Source organism: Delphinus delphis, chromosome 6, assembly GCF_949987515.2.
Source record: "Delphinus delphis chromosome 6, mDelDel1.2, whole genome shotgun sequence".
NCBI classification, from domain to species: Eukaryota; Metazoa; Chordata; class Mammalia; order Artiodactyla; family Delphinidae; genus Delphinus; species Delphinus delphis.
The window spans coordinates 5934988-5955628 of record NC_082688.1 but is presented as its reverse complement, the minus strand read 5'-3'; the positions used below and the strand labels follow the sequence as shown (position 1 = coordinate 5955628).

The 20641-nt window shown below is 58.6% G+C and overlaps 1 protein-coding gene across 1 annotated transcript in view; it reads left to right on the top strand.

Moving 5' to 3' along the window:
- HMCN2 (hemicentin 2) overlaps nt 1-20641 on the top strand; it is a 149894-nt gene that overhangs the window by 66289 nt on the left and 62964 nt on the right. The window contains exons 23-38 of the mRNA XM_060013970.1: nt 2339-2466; nt 4914-5168; nt 5817-5903; nt 9157-9351; nt 10248-10378; nt 10715-10862; nt 11276-11402; nt 12226-12380; nt 13362-13640; nt 15125-15406; nt 15766-15874; nt 16105-16274; nt 17157-17311; nt 17752-17848; nt 18296-18391; nt 19947-20123. Of these exons, the coding sequence (XP_059869953.1) occupies nt 2339-2466; nt 4914-5168; nt 5817-5903; nt 9157-9351; nt 10248-10378; nt 10715-10862; nt 11276-11402; nt 12226-12380; nt 13362-13640; nt 15125-15406; nt 15766-15874; nt 16105-16274; nt 17157-17311; nt 17752-17848; nt 18296-18391; nt 19947-20123 (2591 nt within the window). The remainder of the gene's footprint in view (nt 1-2338; nt 2467-4913; nt 5169-5816; nt 5904-9156; nt 9352-10247; nt 10379-10714; nt 10863-11275; nt 11403-12225; nt 12381-13361; nt 13641-15124; nt 15407-15765; nt 15875-16104; nt 16275-17156; nt 17312-17751; nt 17849-18295; nt 18392-19946; nt 20124-20641) is intronic.

Genomic DNA, 20641 nt, shown 5'->3' with positions numbered 1-20641 from the left:
TGCCCAGCTGATTGGGGGCTGGGGGGCGAAACACAGACATGTTGAGGGGGGCGTGGTTTTTACTAGCAGCAGGGCTGTTTATCGAGCACTTACTATGTCCCAGGGACCATGGGCTTTGTGTGCACCATGTCACTCCATACGTGCCGTCTCCTGTGATCCCAGGTGAGGGCACCGGGGCTCAGGGAGACGGAGTCCTTGGCCCAAGGTCAGCCTTCAAGAGGCCGAATGGCGGTGGATGCAGGGGTCACTTGCTGTCAAAGCCCTGTTCCCATCTGCTCCGCCGGGCTGCTTCTCAGGGCAGGGGCACTTCCCTGTGTCCTGGGGCAGTACTCCCAAGGAGTGGTCCCCCTGAGGACCTTGGTAAGACCCCGATTCCAGCCTCCCCCCACAGATCAGAGTCTCTGGACGGGGCCTGGGAATCTGTATGTTTCACATATAGCTGGAGGATTCTGATAAGAAGCCCTGCTCTACAAGGGGGAATGATGGACTCTACCCGTGAGAGCTGATGGTGTGTGAGCCTGTGGCGCCGGAGTCCTGCTCCTGTGCGTGGGGACACATACATCAGTGTGCAGAGGACTCTGGTGGTGAAAGAAAGAAAGAACGAAGGAAGGAAAGAAGAGAGGGAGGGAGGAAAGGAAAACCTGAATGTTTAAATGCCCACCAAAAGGAGAACAAATTAATCCAATTGTGGTATGATCACACAACAGACTACTATACAGCAGTGAAGAGTGAATGAATTAGACCCACGCACATACACGTGGTACCATTTCTATAAGAGTTTTAAACGATGCAAAACTGCATTGCGTATCCTTATGGATCCACTGTCGTCACCATGATAACAGCTGACCTTTGCTGAGTACGTCTGTTCCAGGCACTGTGCTGTGAATTAGGTCTTTCCGTTCTCCGGACAGCCCTATGAGGGCTAAGTACCACTGTTGTCTCTTTTTTCCAAAAGGAGACAACCGAGGCACAGAAAGGTTAAGTGACTTGCCCAGTGTCACACAGCAAGCACGTGGCAGAACAGGGTCGGACCTAGTTGTCCCAGCCCAGTGCCTGGGCTCTAGAGACCACTGCCTGGTATATCACTCACAAGTGTCCTCAGAGAACTTGCCCCAGGTGCCTGCTGGAAGCTCAGGGCAAACTGGACGAAGGGTTTGCTGGGTAGGGGGATTACAAGCCCACTTTACATATGGGGAGACGGAAAACCAGCAGAGCACAGCTAGTCCCCCGTGGTTGTCCAGAGAGTGAATTGCCAGCAATGTTGACCTGTTTAATAAGTGCACGTCCAGCACTTGGCCTGCACCTGCTTGGGAGATGGGGGCTATTGTCATCCCCATTTTGCAGAGGAGGAATCTGAGACTCAGCAGAGCGGGGAGTGGAGACCGGGACTGGAGCCCAGCTGTACCCTGATGAGCATAGGCGGGGGAGGGGCTGGCCCTTGGAGGTTACCACCCCCACTCCCCGCCCCCGTGCCAGCTGCTTGCACTTGGGGCCCTGCTGTGGCCACTGGCCGCAGCTGCCCACTCAGTTCTACGGGGGCAGGGACTACACGGAGCCAGCACATGTGGGCTGGTGACATCATATCTGCAGAGGCCCCCTCGGGTCCAGCCCAGCTGCAGGAGCCTGGCTGGGGGTCCCAGATCCCTGTGGGATGGGGGCCGGGTGACTTCAGCAAGGTGGGCCAGGTTGGGGAGCGCAGCGATGGGGGACCTCTACAACTTCCTCCTGAGGGCCCAATACAACGCCGGACAACAGGACACTGAAAAGCCCTGGGTTCAGAGCATGGCCAGACCTGGCACTTAGACGCAGAGGGTCTCTGGGCTGCAGCTTCTCCCTGGAAGCCATTGAGGGGGCCTCCAAATGAGGCCTCATCCCCACTCTCAGGGCAGGGTCGAGGGACGGTAGGCATGTGCATTAGAGGAGGAAGAGTTACTGGCGACTAGGTACCAGGCCCTGGGCTGAGCCCACGCGGAATCTGTTCACCAGCCTCGGCCACAGAACTTCTTAATATGCCCATTTTACAGATGAGGAAATGGAGGCTCCAAGAGGTGAAGGGACTTGCTTCATCCAGCTGGGAAGGGTTCAAAGTTAAACCCAGCCAGCGGACTCCTAGCCTAGTGCTCTTTGTCTGTTACGCAAGTTGGAGGGGACATGGCCTTGGCCTGGTGGTTTGGGGGAAGTGGAGGCAGGGCAGGGGGAGGAGTGAAGGGTGGGTGGCGGACACTGCCTCAGTCCTGGCAGGCTGCCTGGAGGAGGCAGCTGGTTCAAGTTGGGTCTTGGGCCTTTCTGGCAGAGGTGGGGTCGGTTGGGGTCTTACCAGTGCCCCTCACTCCCACAGGCATTGCCTCCTCCCATCAGGCTCCCTGCATCTGGCCCAGGCCCAGTTGAGTGACAGCGGCCTCTACGAATGCACAGCCAGTAACCCTGCGGGGTCCGCTGCTCGGTACTACATCCTCAGGGTGCAAGGTAAGGTCCTGGCTGGCAGCCTCTGTCTCACACCGTTCCCCCCAACCCCCATCTTCCTTAGGCCTCTCGTGCCCCTCCCCCATCTCCACTCCAGGCTTTGTCACCTCTTCATGGTCCTCCAGTGTTTCTTCCATCAACTCTATTTCCTGTCTTTTTCAAGCCTTATCTCTCCTCCTCACCCCCCTTCTTCCCCTCTCCTGAACCCCTTGGTTGAGCCCGGAGAGTCTGTTCAGAGGCCCCCTGAGAGCAAAGGGCAGGGCCCCGTGGCATTGGAGACTTGGGCGTTGGAGACTTGGGCGTTGGGAGGGGGACCCGCGGAGAGAGTTCTGGTTCCTGGCTCAGGTGGGGGCCCAGGAGTGCATGTTCACCTGGGTGTCCAGGTTCCATTCACAGAAGCCACCCAGTGGAGTCACTCCACCAAAGAGGCGGGGACCTTGTCATCTCCAGGAGCACGGGGATGAGTTGTCTGAGACAGGGGTCCTCTGACTGCAGCCCTCAGCCACTACTGACCTACATGCCGTTTTCATGTGGCCCACGAGTGAAGAATGATGTCTACATTTTTAAACGATTGGGGGAAAAAAGGCAAATAATGTGACATATGAAAATGATATGGAGTTCAGGTTTCAGTGTCCGTAAATACAAGCTCTACTGGAGTGCCACCACACACGTTCGGTTACGTAGCGTCCGTGGCTGCTTTCACGCCGTAATGGCAGAGTTGGGTAGTTGAGACAGAGACCATCTGGTCTGCAAAACGTTTTCAGAAAAAGCCCTTTCCAGAAAAAGCCAACCCCTGATCTAAGCTGACTCCCCATTTTACGGGTGAACAGGCTGAGGTTCAGAGAGGGAGGGGCTCAAAGCTTCACTATGAGTTTGCGTGAGCATGGGAGAGAAACAGAGAAGCAGGAAGCAGGGTGATGAGCAGGGCCTCAGAGTCGGCAGAGCTGGGTTCGAATGCTGACTCTGTCACGGACTGGCTGTGTGACCTTAGGCCAGCTGCTTGGCTTCTCTGAGCCTTGGATTCTTCTTCTATAAAGTGGAGGTAATAACGCCTGTCCCATAGTTGTCAGAAAGGGTATTGATGACATCAGGCACTCAGCACGGTGGAAACTGCTGTTGTTTTCAGCAAGTGTTTTTAGGGGGGTAGTGGGCAGGGCATGTACACCCTCGTGCTCCTAGACAGTGAGGCTCTGGGCTCCGGGTGGGGGAGCTGATCTCTGCCCAGGGGCCAGCTTCCATAGATGGTCTTATCTTTGGGCTCCTACTCTGAAGCTGGGAAGGGAATGGGTGTCCTCAGCTTCCCCCGAGGGCCCAGGACACTTGTCCTCGTCTTTGAGAATTCTCCCAGGCTCATCCAGTCTGGCCCCACGGAAGCCACCTGGATTCCTGGTCACACAGACCCAGCCTTGGGGCCGGTCCAGCTCCTATGAGCCGACGCAGTGGGTGACTCTGGTCGAGTCACACAACCTTTCTGAGCCTCAGTTTCTTCATCTGCAAAATGGACATAGCATCACCCACCCCATAGGAGGGACCAACTGGGATGGAGGATGGGAAAGTTGCTTGAAAAACACAAATGCAGAAGAAACAATACCCACTATCCTCCCCAAGCCAGGAAAGGGGAAGAGCGAGCTGGGAACCCTGAGAGTGAGTCTAGCCGCGGTGTTTTAGGCGCCGCTGTGGAGCAGGCTCCCTGCTGGCTGCTCTAGTCCTGCATCTCATTCCATCCCAGGGCTTCTTTGTGAGGAGGGGAAACCGAGGCCCCAGCCAGTGCGGGGTCCTGTGGCCGAGAGGGACAGGACTGGGATTTGAGCCTCCCCTTCTGTACGTGCTGCCGCCTGGGCTGAGTCAGTCCCGCCGCCCCCTGGGCCTCGATGTCCCCATCCAGCACTGAGCTGGTGTTTCCCAGCTGGTGGTTCTCAAATGGTGCTGGGTGCAAGCCTGGGGGTAGGGATGGGGGTGGGGGCTGGGGGGAGAGTAAGCTGAGCACGGAGGAGCGATTTTTTTTTTGCGGTACGCGGGCCTCTCACTGTTGTGGCCTCTCCCGTTGCGGAGCACAGTCTCCGGACGCGCAGGCTCAGCGGCCGTGGCTCACGGGCCCAGCCGCTCCGCGGCATGTGGGATCTTCCCGGACCGGGGCACGAACCCGTGTCCCCTGCATCGGCAGGCGGACTCTGAACCACTGCGCCACCAGGGAAGCCCGAGGAACGATTTTTTGATGGCAACACGTGTGTTCAAGGGAAAGGCTGATTCTACTCTTGCGGGGGGGGGGGGGGGTCCACACGGGATGTCCTACTGTCAATCGCCCCCCACAATGACGATTTCTGCTGGTTGGCGACGGCCAGGGGTGTGGGGAGCCCTGCAGCAGGCCGGGCCCTCTCTGTAAGTCTGGGCTCTGTGACTCCCCCCACCCGGGGCCCCTGCCTTGACAGCCCTCCCCGTGGCCCTGTCAGTGCCCCCCCAGGTGCAGCCGGGCCCGCGGCTCCTGAAGGCACTGGTGGGGGAGGCTCTGGACCTGAACTGCGTGGCCGAGGGCAACCCGGAGCCCCAGCTGACCTGGTCCAAGGATGGGGTGGCCCTGCGGGGCGGGGGGCCCAATGGCTCCGTCCACTTCGTGGCCATCCGAACCTCGGACGCTGGGACGTACCGCTGTGAGGCCTCCAGCAGCGCTGGGGTGGATGCCTGGGAGCTGGAGCTCAGGGTGCTGGGTGAGTCTCCCCTGAACCCCAGAGCTTACCTCCCCACTCCTTCCCCAGCAGCAGCTTGGGCTTCTGAGCTGCTGGACCCCTTCCTTCCGCCCAGCCCCCAAAGCCGTGTCGGGCCGCTTTTGCCAGCCCGGGGGGGGCTCCGTCCTCGGGGTGGGGTGCAGGCGCCGTGAGGTGGTGATTGAAGAGCAACGGGCCAGCTCCTCCCACTTTCCCGCTGGACAACCATCGGCCAGTCATTTACACTCTCTGACCCTGTAACATGGGTCCAGTAACATGTGAGGGGTCAGTGAGAGAATGCGTGTGAAGTGCCCGGTGCATAGAAAGTTCTGGATCCCTGGTGCTAGCATTTTCACTATGATGAATTTGAAACACACTCAGAGAAGGCAGGGCAGGACGATCCTGAGCTCAGCCCCCCAGCCCGCGGGGTCGTGCGTGGCACTGTTCCGTGGGCCACCCTGCAGGGGGTGAGCTGGTGCCACGGCCCTGACTCTCCCCGAGGCTGCGGGCTGGAACGCGGGGCTTGTACCCCCTTATTCCAGCTGGGGTTCTGGATGGGAATGCCCCCTCCACCAGCCCTGGGCTCCTGGTCGGGGGAGCACCAGGCCTTGGGTTTGGGTGTGTGACTGTGGCCGCGTTACCTTCCACCAGAGCCGCCGTACTGGGGGGCCGATGAGACCAGTGGCCTGCTGGAGAGGGTAGCAGGAGAGAACGCCAGCTTGCCGTGCCCTGCCAGAGGTGAGGCTGGGCCCTGGGCCCTGGGCTGGGAGGGGGAGAAAACCCACCCGTGTTTCAGCGCCCGCGGTCACTGTGGGCAGTGTGCGTGGCTGTGGAGGCTTGTGGGGTCCCCGCTCCTGTCCAGGACCATGCCAGGAACTCCATCCCATCAGCAGCCCTATAGGATGGGTATTAGCATTAGCTCTTTTTTTTTTTATTAGGGGCAATTTAGGCCCAGAGCGGTTAAGAGGGTTGCCTGAGGTCACAGCCAGAAGGTGATGTAACTCAGGGAGTATAATCTGCTTTAACCCCAGCCCCGAGTGCCCGTTAAACCCTGGGCCCCTCTGCGCCTGGGGATTGTAACAGCTGGGGCTGAGGAAGGCCCCAGGGTCCTAGGATCGGTGCTTGGTGGCCCCTGCCTCTCCCCAAGCCCCAGGCTTTCTCACAGGGCATGGATTCACGCAGTCCTGGGCAAACCAGTCCTTTGGGACCCGCTTTGGGCTACAGCACAGTGTGGGATGGAGATAGCCACCCCTGGGTCAATTGCCCGGTGCCGGGCAGTTCACACCTCCTTTCTGAGCCTCAGTTTTCTCAGCTGTCCAGTGGGGTCACACCTGTCCCTCCGCACAGGCCCAGTGGGCCCAGTGGACGGCAGGAAGTTTAGGCCCCAGCACCGTGCCTGGCACATAGTAGGAGCTTGCGGAAACGTGTGGAATGGATTCGACTGTTCTGTGAAATCTCGCTGCGGCACCTGGTGGATCCCACTGGCTGCCAGAGTCGCTTCTGGCTGTGGGTCAAAATGGCCAAAATGTCTCCCCTGTGCATAGATGATGCTCTCTAGAAGGGCAGGTGTCTGGGTGTCTAAGAAGCAAGTGGTAGCTTACAAAAAGCCTGGCAGGAGCCAGGAGAGCTGGTTGTAGTCTGCACTGCACCTCCTCATGCCATGGGATCCAGGGAAGCCCTTGGAATGGGACAGAGCTAGGGCCAGGTAGGAGGCAGGTGGGAGCAGACCACCTGGAGGGGCCATCGTCCCGCTCTTGACCAGGGCGCCACCTTGTGTCAGTATCTGGTAACAGCAAGGAACCTGTAGGGCCCTCCCGGGACGTGGGAGGTAGGAGGTGGGACCACCAGCCCCGGCCTCCTGCCCTGATACCCCACAGTCACTCACAACCCCAGCATCAACCCTGGTCAGCCAGGGGCCTGTCCTCTGAGCCTGGCTTCAGCCAAGTCAGCATAAGCCAGGTCCCCTCCATCACAACTGCCTGTCCCCGCCCCGCGTCCCACCCCACCCCCCTTGGCCTTCTCTCTTTCAAGCAGGTGGCTGCCCGGTGGGCAGTGTTGGGCACTGGTATTCACCAGCCATGTGACCTTGGGCTCGGAGGGCTCTGAGGGAGAAAGGAGAAAGCCTGGAGCACAGAGGGCGTGACCCATGGGAGCCCTGGTACCTGCAGTGGGTGGCGCTACCCGCCTCCTCCTCGTGGGGTGGGACAGAGGCCAGGATTTTGGACATTGTTCCTCTCTTGGTCTCTGTAAAATGGGAGTGGAGGCAAGATGAGGGGTTTTTCAGCAATAGCCCTGAGTCCCTGGAGTCTTCCCATCACAGAGCAGTGGTGCAGTTCTGTGTGGTTAGAGCTCATTTAGGAGTTAGATGTTTGCCTTAAAAAAAAAAAAAAAAAAAGCTTCCAGGGTTCAAAACTCAATACCCCTCAGGGCTGGCAGCTCTGAAGTCCTGGTCTCTGGGTGGCGGGAGTACGGGCTGGGGCCTTTGGGAAAAGATGAGGAACTGGGAGGGGCATGTGTGTGTCTGTGGGCTGTATGTGTGTGTGTTGTGTGTGTGTTCACACCTGTGTCTCCATGCTGGGGAGCAGCTGGGACACTCCAGCAGGCATCCTGGGCAGACACAGAGGAAACGGCAGAGGGTTCTATGAGAAAACAGACACAGGGGATTAAGTACCCAAAGATCGCAGAGCATGGGTGGCCCTCCTTTTCCCTCAGGGCCAGCGGGCAGAGCCCCCAGCACTTAAGCAGGAGCAGTCAGTACAGGGTGGGGGGGGCAGGGGCCCTCCCGAACGAGACGACACCCCGGATGCCCCGGATGTGCCGCATCTTGATCGCAGCCCCATTCCCCCCAGATGGGGTGTCTCACCCCTCCCTCCAAAGGTGAGGATAAAAGAGCAAGTGAGGCAGAGAGAACGTGCTTATAGAGAGCCCCGAGCTGCCAGGGGAGTCGGCAGATCAAGTGGGGGTGTGGTGCGTGATAACTGGTATTTAGCAACGATTATGACCCCAATGGGGAGTGATGGAAGGGCTGCAGGCTGCCTGCCCTGCAGGCAGGGCAGTGGGTAAGGGCTGCCCTTGTCCTGAGATCACTCAGCAAGTCTGCAGAGTTGGGGCTCACGTGACCCAGGCCCCGCTGCGACCACTGGGCGCCATGCCTCATGGGCACGTGTGCTGCTTGGAATGCTGGGTCATTCCTTCAACACCGATCTGAGGACCTACTGTGTGCCCTGGCCCAGTGGGGCAGCTGTTCATCCCGCACCCACCGTGCGCCGGGCCGTGTGAGCCGACAGCCTGGTGGCAGAGCCAGACGCTGCACAGTCCGACGTGAGGAGTGTCGGAGAAGGGCCTCCAGGGGGACTGCGGCGCTCACGGTGGGGCTAGGGGTGTGTGGCCAGCGGTGTCCGCCTCATGCCTGTGAGGGGAAGCACAGGCCCGGTCCACCTGGGGCCTCCACCGTTTATGCGCGGATCCGATGGGACAATATGGGTACTGAGCACGGCGGGCTCATTCATTCAGGTAGCACCTGCTGTGTGCCAGGCGCTGGGCTTGCAGCTGGGGGTGCAGCAGGGAACAAAGCAAAGACTTCGGACCTTGTGGGGGGAGACAGACAATAAGCCAAAAAAAAAAAGCCTAAAAAAGTGCATCTTATGTACATTAGAAAGTTGGAGATGGCAGGCAAAAGAGAAAACACAGGGCAGGTGAGGGGGTTGGGAGTGCAGACGAGGTGGGGCCTCTGCGAGGGGAACCAGAAAAGGCTCTGGCCCCTGTGCCTGTGGCCCTCGGGCCGCTGGGAGGCCACGTGGACGCACAGCACTGGGTGGGGAGGTGGCAGGTGTGTGAGCAGCTGCTGCTCCTCTAGCCTGGGGAGCAAGGAGGTACCTGAGACCTCCCCCCAACCCCGAGGGTCAGCATCACTTGCACGGGGGTGGGGGCAGTGTGGGTGTGGACAGGGAAGGGGACAGGCTTTCATGCTGATGACTCTGTGCCCTCTCAGGGACGCCCAAGCCGCAGATCACGTGGCGGAAGGGCCCGTCCTCGGAGCCCCTGCGTGGCCGGCCGGGCCTGGCAGTGCTGGATGAAGGCTCTCTGTTTCTGGCCTCGGTCTCTCCCACCGACGGTGGAGACTACGAGTGTCAGGCCACCAACGAGGCGGGCTCCGCATCCAGGAGAGCCAAGCTGGTAGTCCATGGTGAGCAGGGACCCCAGAGCTGGGGAACGGCTTGTACACACCTCCCAGTGGTACGCATGGATGCCTGGGTGGGGCAGCGCCAGCTCCCCAGCCTGAGAGCTCACCGCAGGGGAGGCCACAGGTCCCTGCCCTCCCCGACCCCGTGCTTGTTGGGGAGGGCTTGAGGATGTTAGGAAAGTGGCAGGTTGCATGGGCGTCCCCTTCCCCAGAGAGACCCCCACGGATACAGTGTAAGGAGAAGAACCTGGAACTCCACAAATGGCTCTAAAATGGTCTAGTGAATTTATTTTAGAAAGCTCACTGAGGGCAGATGAGAGTCCCAGAGCCCACCTCCCACTGAAGCTGCTGAAACTACCCAAGGTGCCTGTTCTTCCCTGCAGCAGGAAGAGCTTCCCACAGCTCCCGCCCCTGGTGCTGTGTGCAGGGGGAGGGGAGCCCTTCTCCTCAACACGGGCTCATGGAGGGGATGGGAGAAGCAGTTTTATGGTTCCCGGGAAGTTTGTTTCAAAGACATACCTAGGCCCCATCTTCAGAGATTCTGACTCGGGGCGGGGGAGGGTACCCCCCTAGGTGACCATGACAGCGGTTTGGGTGTACAGCCAGATGGATCCCCGGGGGTCCCGCATCTTACAAAGCTGGATGTCAGAGCCCGTAGACAGTTCCTGGGCACGACCAGCGCGAGGTCCCAGGGCGAGGCCGCTGTGGCCATTCCCAGGTCCGCGTGGCTCCTGATGGCCACATCAGGGGCTGGGGCGGGCATCCTGGAACCCCAGGATCTGGGGAAGGGCGGGAGTTGGGGCTGCCCGTCCAGGTGGGGAAGAATGCCCCAGGAGGGGTCCGGGTGGCCGTGGCTGTCCTGGGAGGGGGCAGCTCCTCTGCTTCTCTTTGCTCCCAAGTGCCCCCCAGCATCCGGGAGAACGGGCACAGGGCCAACGTGTCAGGCATGGCCGGGCAGTCCCTGACGCTGGAGTGTGACGCAAATGGCTTTCCAGCCCCCGAGATCACATGGCTCAAGGATGGGCAGCAGGTGGGTGTCCCCTGGGGTGGATGGGCTGTGGGTGGGATTTGGATAGGGTACAGACCTTCTGGACGGGTTCCTGCATGTGCCAGGTGTGGCGGGGAGGTGTGACAAGTGGCAGTTGTCTTTGGGGATGCACTGGGACTCAGGGCCATGGAAGACCGTGGGCCCACGATGAAGCCTGAGGGGCTGCCTGGTGGAGAGGGCACGGCACCGTTATGGGAATCAGAAACCCTGGGTTCCGGTCACCAACCAGCTCCCTGGGCCTCAGTTTCCTCATTGCTGATGGGGGATGCGGGGTAGCCAGACCCCACTCACGAGCTCCCTCTGCCCTCTTCTGCCCAGATCCCCGAGGTGGGCAGCCACCGCCTCCTGGACGGGGCCCGGGCCCTCTACTTTCCCAGGATCCAGGAGGGCGATTCTGGCCTCTACTCCTGCAGGGCTGAGAACCAGGCTGGGACTGCGCAGAGGGACTTCCATCTCCTTGTGCTCAGTGAGTGAGGCCGAGCCCTCCCAGCTCCCAAGTGTGTCTGGCCCTGCAACCCCTCCCCTTTTAGGCGGGGCGGGGGAGGGAAACTACCGGCTGGGAGCCGGGGGCATAGAGGGGCGCATGGCAGACCTGGTCCCTGTCTTCACATAACTATGGGGGCAGACATTGGACAATCACATCATTAGCCTTGTAACGACATTATGCATTATGATGTGCTACGAAAGAGCGCTGCCGGCAGCTGAGGACGCACAGAGCAGGGGCCGATCCAGCCAGGGGTTTGGGGGAGCTTCCCATGAGGGCCGGGTAGGAGAAGGGAAGGGTGACCAGGCAGGGGTCCTGCACGTGCAAAGGCCCTGCAGCAGGCGGGGCTTGTAGGGGTTGAGGATTTTTCTCCCCCCACCCTTTCTCGCCCCCAGTCCCACCTTCCGTGCTTGGAGCCGAGGCCCCTCAGGAGGTGCTGGGCCTGGCTGGTGTAGGGGTGGAGCTGGAGTGCCAGACCTCGGGGGTCCCCACGCCCCAGATGGAATGGACCAAGGATGGGCAGTGAGTGACCCCCGACGGGTAGTGTTGGGGTGGAGCCTCGGCCTGGGCTGGTGGAGAGGGCCTCTGGGGAGAGGGAACTCTGCAGGGTTAGAGCTCGACAGGCATTGCACGAGCCAGCCAGGGCCCAGGCAGAGGGCGGTGTGGGGCACATCCACCCCCCAGCCTGAGATCGCCCAGGTGAGACCCTGCTTTCAAATGGCAGGGTTTTCTCATCACTTAGCCAGCCTTCCTTTCATTTCTAAAATGTTTTCAAAGGTGTCTTTTAAGGTATTTTAAATTTTAAGGAATCAATATGATGTTTACCATTCCAAAGTGCACAATTCAGTACACTGTGTTCAGTACTAAACACAAGTACATCCACAGTGTTGCACATCCGTCGCCTCTATCTGGTTCCAGAACGTTTCATCACCCCCACAGGAGGCCCTATACTCATTAGCACTCACTGCTCTGTTCCTCCCTCGCCCCAGCCCCTGGCAACCACTAACCTCCGTCTCTGTGAATGTCCCTGTATTTCATATAGATTTCATGCAGTCATACGTATGTAGTCTTTCGTGTCTGGCTTCTTTCACCTAGCACAGTTTTCAAGGTTTTTTCATGTTGTAGCAGGTTTCAGTACTTCGTCCCTTTTAATGGCTGAATAATATTCCGTTGTAGGGATGAACCACTTTTTGTTTATCTGTTTATCCATTGATGGGCACTTGGGTTGTTGTACCTATCAGCGACTGTGAATCTTCCAGGCTTCCGTTTCCCAAGCAGCAGGCTCCCCTCTGTGTAGCCTGCCCCTGCCAGCTGGCCTTACTGACAATCTTGACCATCTTTCCAGACCTGTCCTTCCGGGGGACCCTCGAATCCAGCTGCAGGAGGACGGCCAGGTTCTCAGAATCACCACCAGTCACCTGGGGGATGAAGGGTGGTACCAGTGCGTGGCCTTCAGCCCAGCCGGCCAGCAGGCCAAGGACTTTCAGCTCAGAATCCACTGTGAGCCCAGCCCCTTCCCGGCCCCCACCACGGGCTGCCCACTGCATGGAGGGAAGACGAGGGCACAAACGGGGGCCTATGAGGAGCGAGCCCCCGGTTCAGTAAAGCTGGGGGGGCGGTGGGGTGGGGTGGACCGGGAAGAACAGAGGGAATCCGGCCCAATGTTTCCCAGATCCCACTGTCCCCATCTGAGCTTCACAAGTTTTCCTATTCCTGATACCACTCAGAATGATTGTTTAAATCAAGTCACTTTTCTTTACACCGAAACTCATTTATGTAAAAGGATGCGTAACACATCAAAGGGAAGTAGGAACCAGGGCTGCTTGGCCTTCGTGGGAGGAAGCTGTGAAAACAAATGCAACCAAAGAGGGATTTTGGAAACCCTTAGGCGTGAGCTGCCTGCATGTGGTAAAAAGGGCAGGGTAGAAAGTTCTAGAAAGGTTACGAACATAGTCGCACCAAACGCACCAAACAGCCTTTTCGTTTGTCGTAATCAGGCAGGAAGGAGATTTGGGGAGGGTGTAGCTGTTCTGTTACGAGATGCATGCCCACATGCCCTGAGGGTCAGCTTAGGTACCACCCATGGTGTGTGACCTGCCCCGTAGGAACCCCGGGTCCAGTTCGGCCCCTCGTGTTACAGATGGGGGGACTGAGCCCCAGAGAGGGGATGTGACCTATGCGGGTCATACAGCGAGTCAGAGGCGAAGTGGGGTCCGGAGCCTGACCTGTGGCCCTTCCCCCGCTTTCTGCGCTTCCTGTGATGGCCGGGCTTGCCCCCCACGTCAGCGTGTCCCTGGCCAGTATCTCCTGTCTGTCCCCAGAACCCCCCACCCCTCCTCCCACCCCTGCAGTAGAAGCCTGTGACATGTGCGGTGCTTGTGGCCCACAGACAGGTGCATGGGGCTGCAAGGGATGGGACACCAGCCACCTCGGTGCTGGGCAGGCTCCCTGTGATTGCCCCCCGCCCCCCATTGTCCTCAGCACCTCCCACCATCTGGGGCTCCAACGAGACAAGTGAGTTGGCCGTCATGGAGGGCCACCCCATGTGGCTCCTGTGTGAAGCCCGAGGAGTGCCCACGCCTGACATCATCTGGTTCAAGGATGGGGACCCCCTGCTTCCAAGTGCCGGGGCCGTCTACACCAGGGGCGGCCGACAGCTGCATCTGGAGAGGGCCCAGGGCTCGGACACTGGCATCTACACCTGCAGGGCCAGCAACCCCGTGGGGGTCATGGAGAAGGCCACCCGGCTGGAGGTTTTCGGTGAGCGGCCCGGGGTCACAGCAGGAGCAGTGGTCAGCTGGGGTGAGTGGTGGGAGGGAGTCTGGGCCGGGATGGCCTCCATCTGGCTCTAAAGGTGGGTGAAGGGAGCAGACAGAGGCCCAGGAAAATGCGAATGAGGGGTTACCCAGGGAGAAGGGTCATCTCAGCTCGTCCAGCCTTCCTCAGGCGGGTGAGGAAACCGACGCCAGGGGAAGGGCCTGTCTCGGGGCCCCAGCAGAGCCGAGTGGAGAATCCAGGTCTCCCCCTCGTGGTTTAGGACTTCTCAGGAAGTTGCGCCCACACCCCCACGACCACAGCTAATAACTAACTGCTCTTAATTAGCCACTCACTGTGGTCCAGACCCCCTGGGGCTCGTCACAGCACTAGCTAATTTAATCACGGCACAGGGACTAGGGCCCTGGTCCCCCCACTCATGGGTGAGCGTGGTGGGCTCTGGGGCTGGCCCAGGTCACCCCGCTGGGAGGTGAGAGGACCCAGTTCCTACCTCGAGGGTCTGACTTGTGCTCTGTTAACCTCAGCGTTGGCCTGCCTGGAGGGGCTTGGCTCTGAGGACATGTGAAGGACTCAAGAGGACAGGGTGTGTGTAGGAGGGCAGGGATGGGTCTGAGCAGATGAAGTTTAGAAGGCAGAGTGCAGCCTGGTGGGGTCATTCTGGTTCCTCTCGAGGAATCAGCTCCGGAGCGCTGGTCCCCAAAGATACAAAGGGCTTGGATGCTGGAGTCCTGGGGACCCCAAAGGGAAGTTGAGGTGTGTGGGGTCTACGGGCAGCAGCCAACTCCGGGATTCTTATTCAGGGATCTGAGAACCTCCTGGAAATGGATGGAACATGCACGTGTGTGTTTTCATTATATTTTCAGTGGGGCTAGTGACCCAGGCAATGTTGAGAAGCCCATCCCGTTCCCTCATCGCCCCATGTCTCCTGGCAATGACTTTGTGGGCTTAGCAACCTGGGGGCCCTCCCCAAGGGGAAGAGAGAAGCCCCCCCTCTGGCTACCCCCTTGGCCATCACTGGCTGAGTTAGGAGCCCCCAGAGGCCGGGCCATCTGGGCTAGGGTCTGCTCGCCTCCTCAGGCCAGGGAGGGGACCAGTAGTAGGAGTAGAGGCTCTGGTCTTGGGCTCTGGGGAACCCATCCCTTTGGGTTCAGCAGATCTTGAGACCTACCGTGTGCAGATACTGGAGACGCACAGAGACAAGTGTCGTTCTGCTCAGGCTGAGGTCACGGGGGTCGCAGGGTGTGGAGAGAGGATGCAGGCAGTGTGGGGGGGGTGGGAATGACACCAAGGGGCAGAGGAGGGAGAGAGTGCTTCCAGCCAGGGTGCCGGGGGAGGCGCCCCAGAGGAGGTGATGTCTGAACAGGGGTTCCAGCTAGTGGAGGGGAGGAGAAGGCATTTCACATGGGTTGGGGTCTGTGAGGGACTTAACCAGGCTGCTGGTCCCTGAGCACCCCCTGCCTCTTCCCTAGTCCCGCCCACCATCGAGGGCGCTGGTGGAGGGCCCCGTGTGGTGAAGGCCGTGGCCGGGAGGCCCTTGGCGCTGGAGTGTGTGGCCAGAGGCCACCCAGCCCCCACCCTCTCCTGGCACCACGAGGGGCTACCCGTGGCGGAGAGCAATGGGACGTGGCTGGAGGAGGGCGGCGGCATGCTGAGCCTGGAGAGCCTGGGGGAGGCGTCTGGAGGCCTGTACAGCTGCGTGGCCAGCAGCCCCGCCGGGGAGGCCGTGCTGCAGTACTCCGTGGAGGTGCAGGGTGAGCCCAGGCCTGCCCCACCCGAGTCACCTGGGCCGTGGACCCCTCCTCCCACGCCTAGCCTGCTTCTTCCATTTCACGGACACTTCACAGCCATTAACCCTGGATAAGGCAGGGAACAGGGAGACGGGACTCCTGAGCCCTGGGTCTGGTGGGAAGACATTGAATAAACAGACCGATCCTGTGGGGAGGCTGAACTTGGGTGGTCCTAGAAGGCCTTCTGGACAAGGGGCCGTTTATGGGAGTGCTTGAAGGGTGAGCGGAAGCTTGGGCCTGGCTCTGGCGGCACTGGGACTTGGGAGGGCTGTAGGCCGGGATTTCCTCAGCTCCAGACACCCAATGGTGGCCCCTGCCCACAGTGCCCCCGCAGCTCCTGTTGGCTGAAGGCTTGGGCCCGGTGACCACCCTCGTAGGACAGCCCCTGGACCTTCCCTGCCAGGCCTCAGGCTCCCCAGTGCCCGCGATCCAGTGCGTATGGGGTGGTGGAGGCCAGAACTGGGGGGCTGGGGGACAGGCAGAGAGCATGCTTTGGGGGTGGGTGGGGAGGGGAGATGCTTCCCCTCCCAGGAGCATGAAAGAGGCCATGGAGCCCGGGATGTGAGGACAGGAGAGAGATGCTGCCTGGCCTCTTGGCCTGTCCTGTTGCCCCTACCTTCTCTAGCCTCAGGCTGACCCGTTCCCCTCCCCACACACCTTAGCTGGCTGCAGAATGGCCGCCCAGCCGAGGAGCTGGCCGGGGTGCAGCTGACCTCGCAGGGGACCACACTGCGCATCGACCACGTGGAGCTGGACCACGCGGGCCTCTTCGCCTGCCAGGCCACCAATGAAGCGGGCACTGCAGGGGCTGAAGTGGAGTTGTCTGTGCACGGTGAGGGCGGCCTGGCGTTCTGGGGTAATGACAGCCCGAGATGCCGGGGTGGGTGAAGCCAGCCTGACAGACATGGGAAGGGCATGGAGCTGGTCTTCTCTGGACAGCATTCCTGGTCTGGACTTGCCAGCTCCCCAAAGAGACACAGGTGTGAGAGGGTGGTCTCAGCTGCTCACCACACTTGTCTACGGGCCTTCGATCCCCTCCCGAGCTTCCCCCCGACCCCAGCTCGCTCTCTCTATGCTGACCACGCTGAACTTCATTCAGCTGTTTAAATACGTTGGCTTTCTTACCTCCAGTCCTGCAAATGCTGTTCCCTCTGCCTGGAACATTCTTCCTCTTTGCCTGATTAGCTCCTTCCTATCTTTCAGGTCTGTCCTAAAAAACACCCCTTCCTCCAGGAAGCCCTCCTTGATTCCACCATGGTTATAATCTGCACTGCCCAGCCTCTCGTGGCCATAACCCCCCACCTACTGTATTGGGACTTCTCGTTTGGCTGTTCATCTCCACTGCCCAGCTTGGGAGCTCTGAGGGCAGCACAGAACTTTCTCTGCTGTGTCCCTGTGCATAGTGCAGTGTGGGACACAGAGTAGATGCTCAGTGCACATGTGGATGGATAATGGATGGATGAGTGATGGATGGATGGATGATGGATGGATGGATGATGAATGGGAGAATTTGAAAGGGAAAGACTAGCTCTGCCGGCTCTCAGTCTGGTGCTCTTTACCCTAAGGCCAGGTATCTGGAGGGTTGAGTGGGGGGAAGCTAGAGGCCAGCCCTGCAATGCCACTCCCTCCCTCCCCAGGCATTGAAGAGGTTTCTGGGTGCCCACTGCACCCCTCCTGACCCTGACTGGGCCTCCCTGCCTCTCCCTCTGCCCAGAGCTCCCGTCGGTGGTCATAGTTGGGGGTGAGGACATCACAGCCCCTTTCCTGCAGCCTGTGACCCTCCAATGTGCAGGGACTGGGGTACCTACCCCAAGCCTCCGCTGGTGGAAGGATGGTGTGGCCCTGGCAGCCTCGGGGGGGAACCTGCAGGTACGTGCAAGGGCCCCAGGGCTGCCAGGCCAACCTTGCACAGGGGGAGGGGCTGCTTTTTAGCGGCCCCGGGGAGCCCAAGCGGAGCTCTGGCAGCCTGGGGGCAGGACAAACAGAGTCCACTCATCCTAGAAATGCTCAGTGGACCTTGGGGTGCTGGGTCTGAAGAAGGAAGGGAACCCTAAGCCTAGTCGAGGTCCCCGGAGTTTGAGCTCCCAGAGGGAGAAAATGGGGGGAGGGGAGTATCCCCAAGACCAGAGGGATCCCCTGGGATCTGAATGTGTGGCTCAGAACTCCAGCCGGAACCACGCTTGTGCCCCTGCCTCACTTCTCCTGCGCTGGGGTCAGCAACAGCCCGGCCACTTGCCACGTCCGTGTTGCTCTGACCCCAGGCCCCACCCACATCCTGGCACACACCTGCCTTTCCTCCTCTCCACCAGATCGAGAAGGTGGACCTGAGGGACGAAGGCATCTACACTTGTGCTGCCACTAACCTGGCTGGGGAGAGCAGGAGAGACGTGGCGCTCAAGGTGTTGGGTGAGGATGTGGGTGGAGGCGGAGCCTGGACCTGGGGTGGTGGGTGATTGAGGGCCCGCAGGGCTGCCGTGGGGGGTTGGGGACGGCTGGGGGGTTCTAAAATTAATGTCACTTACTTAACTTCAGAAGTAGAAAATCATTTGCTCCGTGGTCGCTTTTGGTTGTTTTCTGCCAGATTTTCAGTGGACAGCCTTGTTCTCATTCATATTTATCTTTGCTTGTTCTCTTCATCTGGGGGCTCATTTAGGTCCTTGTGTATATGGGCAAATCCTTGCCCTTGTCGCTCCTCGTGACTGTCTGGGGTCCACCTCCCCGGTGTGTCTGATGCTGGCTGTTCCCGGGGGGTCAGGCACCTTGGGAGGGCTGGGGAGGGGCACTGGGGAGGCTGAGATGAGCCACCCAGAGCCTGTACCCCCTCCAAGCCGGGGCTCTCCTCGTCTCCCCTAGTGCCCCCCAATATCGAGCCGGGCCTGGTCAAAAAGGCAGTGCTGGAAAATGCCTCCGTAAACTTGGAGTGTCTGGCTTCAGGCGTACCCCCTCCTGGTAAGTAAGACCCCTCCTGTTGGCTGAAAGCCACCTCCAGCCAACCCCAGTTCCCATCCAAAGAGGCGGGGCAGTGCCACAGGCACCACTCTGGCTGTGGACAAAGCAGGATGAGATCAGCAGCCCTTCCCCTTCCCTCCCCAGCGTTCCCCTCTTCCTTGTCAACAGCCATTTATGCGATGCCCATTACATGCCAGTCACTGCCAGGGCCCAGAGCCTTTGCACTGGTGTCTGAAACAAACCTGCCGGGTTTCTGCTGAGTTTGTGGCTTCGCGGGGCCGCCCCAGGGCTGGCGGTGAGAAACAGGACCTGGAGGGCCTGGGCCTCTTCTCTAGACCAGCAGTTGAGCAAAGGTCTGAGAGCTACGGCTAGGTGTGGGTGCCCGGCAGACAGGATGGGCCCAGGAAGGGGGTCCGTTTCCTGTCCCCCATCTGAGCCAGCTCAATCCTGCTTTGCCTGGGGTGGTGAGCCCTGGAGGTATTTGCCCTCTGCCATGGGGAAACGCTCTTCTGGGCTGGACCCTGGCAGGAGGTAAGGAAGTTGAAGATACAATCGGTCATTACTAATTTATTTATTATCTCTTTATTAACTTTATTTTTTAAATTTATTTTTAAATTGAAGTATATTGGTTTACAATGTTGTGTTAATTTCTGCTGTACAGCAAAGTGATTCAGTTATACATATATATATATATATATATATATATATATATATATACATTCTTTTTTAATATGCTTTTCCATTATGGTTTATCATAGGATATTGAATATAATTCTCTGTGTTATACAGTAGAACTTTGTTGTTTATCCATTCTATATATGATAGCTTATGTATGCTGACCCCAACCTCCCACTCCGTCCCTCCCCAACCCCCTTTCCCGTGGCAACCACCAGTCTGTTCTCTGTGTCCACGAGTCTGTTTTGTAGATAGGTTCATTTGTGTCATATTTTAGATTCCACATATAAGTGATATCATATGGCATTTGTCTTTCTCTTTCTTACCTCACTTAGTATGCTAATCTCTGGTTCCACCCATGTTGCTGCAAATGGCATTCTTTCGTTCTTTTTTATGGCTGAGTAGTATTCCATTGTGTATATGCACCCATCTTTATCCACTCCTCTGTCGATGGACATTTACGTTGTTTCCATGTCTTGGCTATTGTGAATAGTGCTGCTATGGACATGGGGGCGCATGTAGCTGTTTATAATTGGTCCATATTTATGAGGCCGCTGTTTTGGGGTATACCGTGTTCTCCTCTAAAGATCTCCCCCATGGGTGGTCTCCTGGCAGGGGGAGGACGTGAGGGGCTGGGCTGACTTTGACTCTCCTTGCTCCTGGCTGCCCCAGCCTGCATCCCTCTCTGCCTTCGGTTCCATCTCAGACAACGCCGCCCTGTTCTGCCCTGCCCCCCTTCCTGGGGAACACTGGCTTTCTCCAGTGCCTGAAATAAAGGCACACCATGTGGCCACCCAGGAAGCCTCTCCTGGATGCCCATGACACAGGGCACAGTCTGAAGGGCTGACAGGGACCCTTTCATCTCTCTTCTCTTCACCAGATATCTCCTGGTTCAAGGGCCACCAGCCTGTCTCTGCCCAGAAGGGAGTGACGGTGTCAGCTGATGGGAGAGTTCTCCTCATTGAGCGAGCCCAGTCTTCTGACGCTGGGAGCTACCGCTGTGTGGCATCCAATGTGGCAGGCAGCACAGAGCTGCAATATGGCCTACGGGTCAATGGTGAGCTGCCCTGAGACTAAAGGGATCCTTGTCCCCAAAGTTGTCTTCCATCCATTTGTCCCTCAGTCTGTTCATCCATCTGTCGTCCATCCATCCATCCTTCCTTTCATTCATCTTTCCTTCCTTCCATCCATTGATAATTTACCCATCCATTCTTCTATCCATGCATGGAAACACCCAACTGTTCTTCCACTGATCCAACCATCCGTCCAGTCCTCTGCCTATCCACCCATCCATCCATCTAACCATCCATTTATTCAAACACCAATTCCTCCATCTGTTGAGGACAGGCGTACCTCAGAGATACTGCAGGTTCATTCAGTTCCAGGCCACCACAATAAAGCGAATATCAAAATAAAGCAAGTCACATGAATGTTTTGGTTTCCCCTTGCATAGAAAAGTTCTGCTTACACTATACTGTAGTAACTGTGCAGTAGCATTATGTCTAAAGAAAGTACAGACTTTAATTAAAAAGTATTTTATTGCTAAAAAAAATGCTAACCATCATCTGAGCCTTT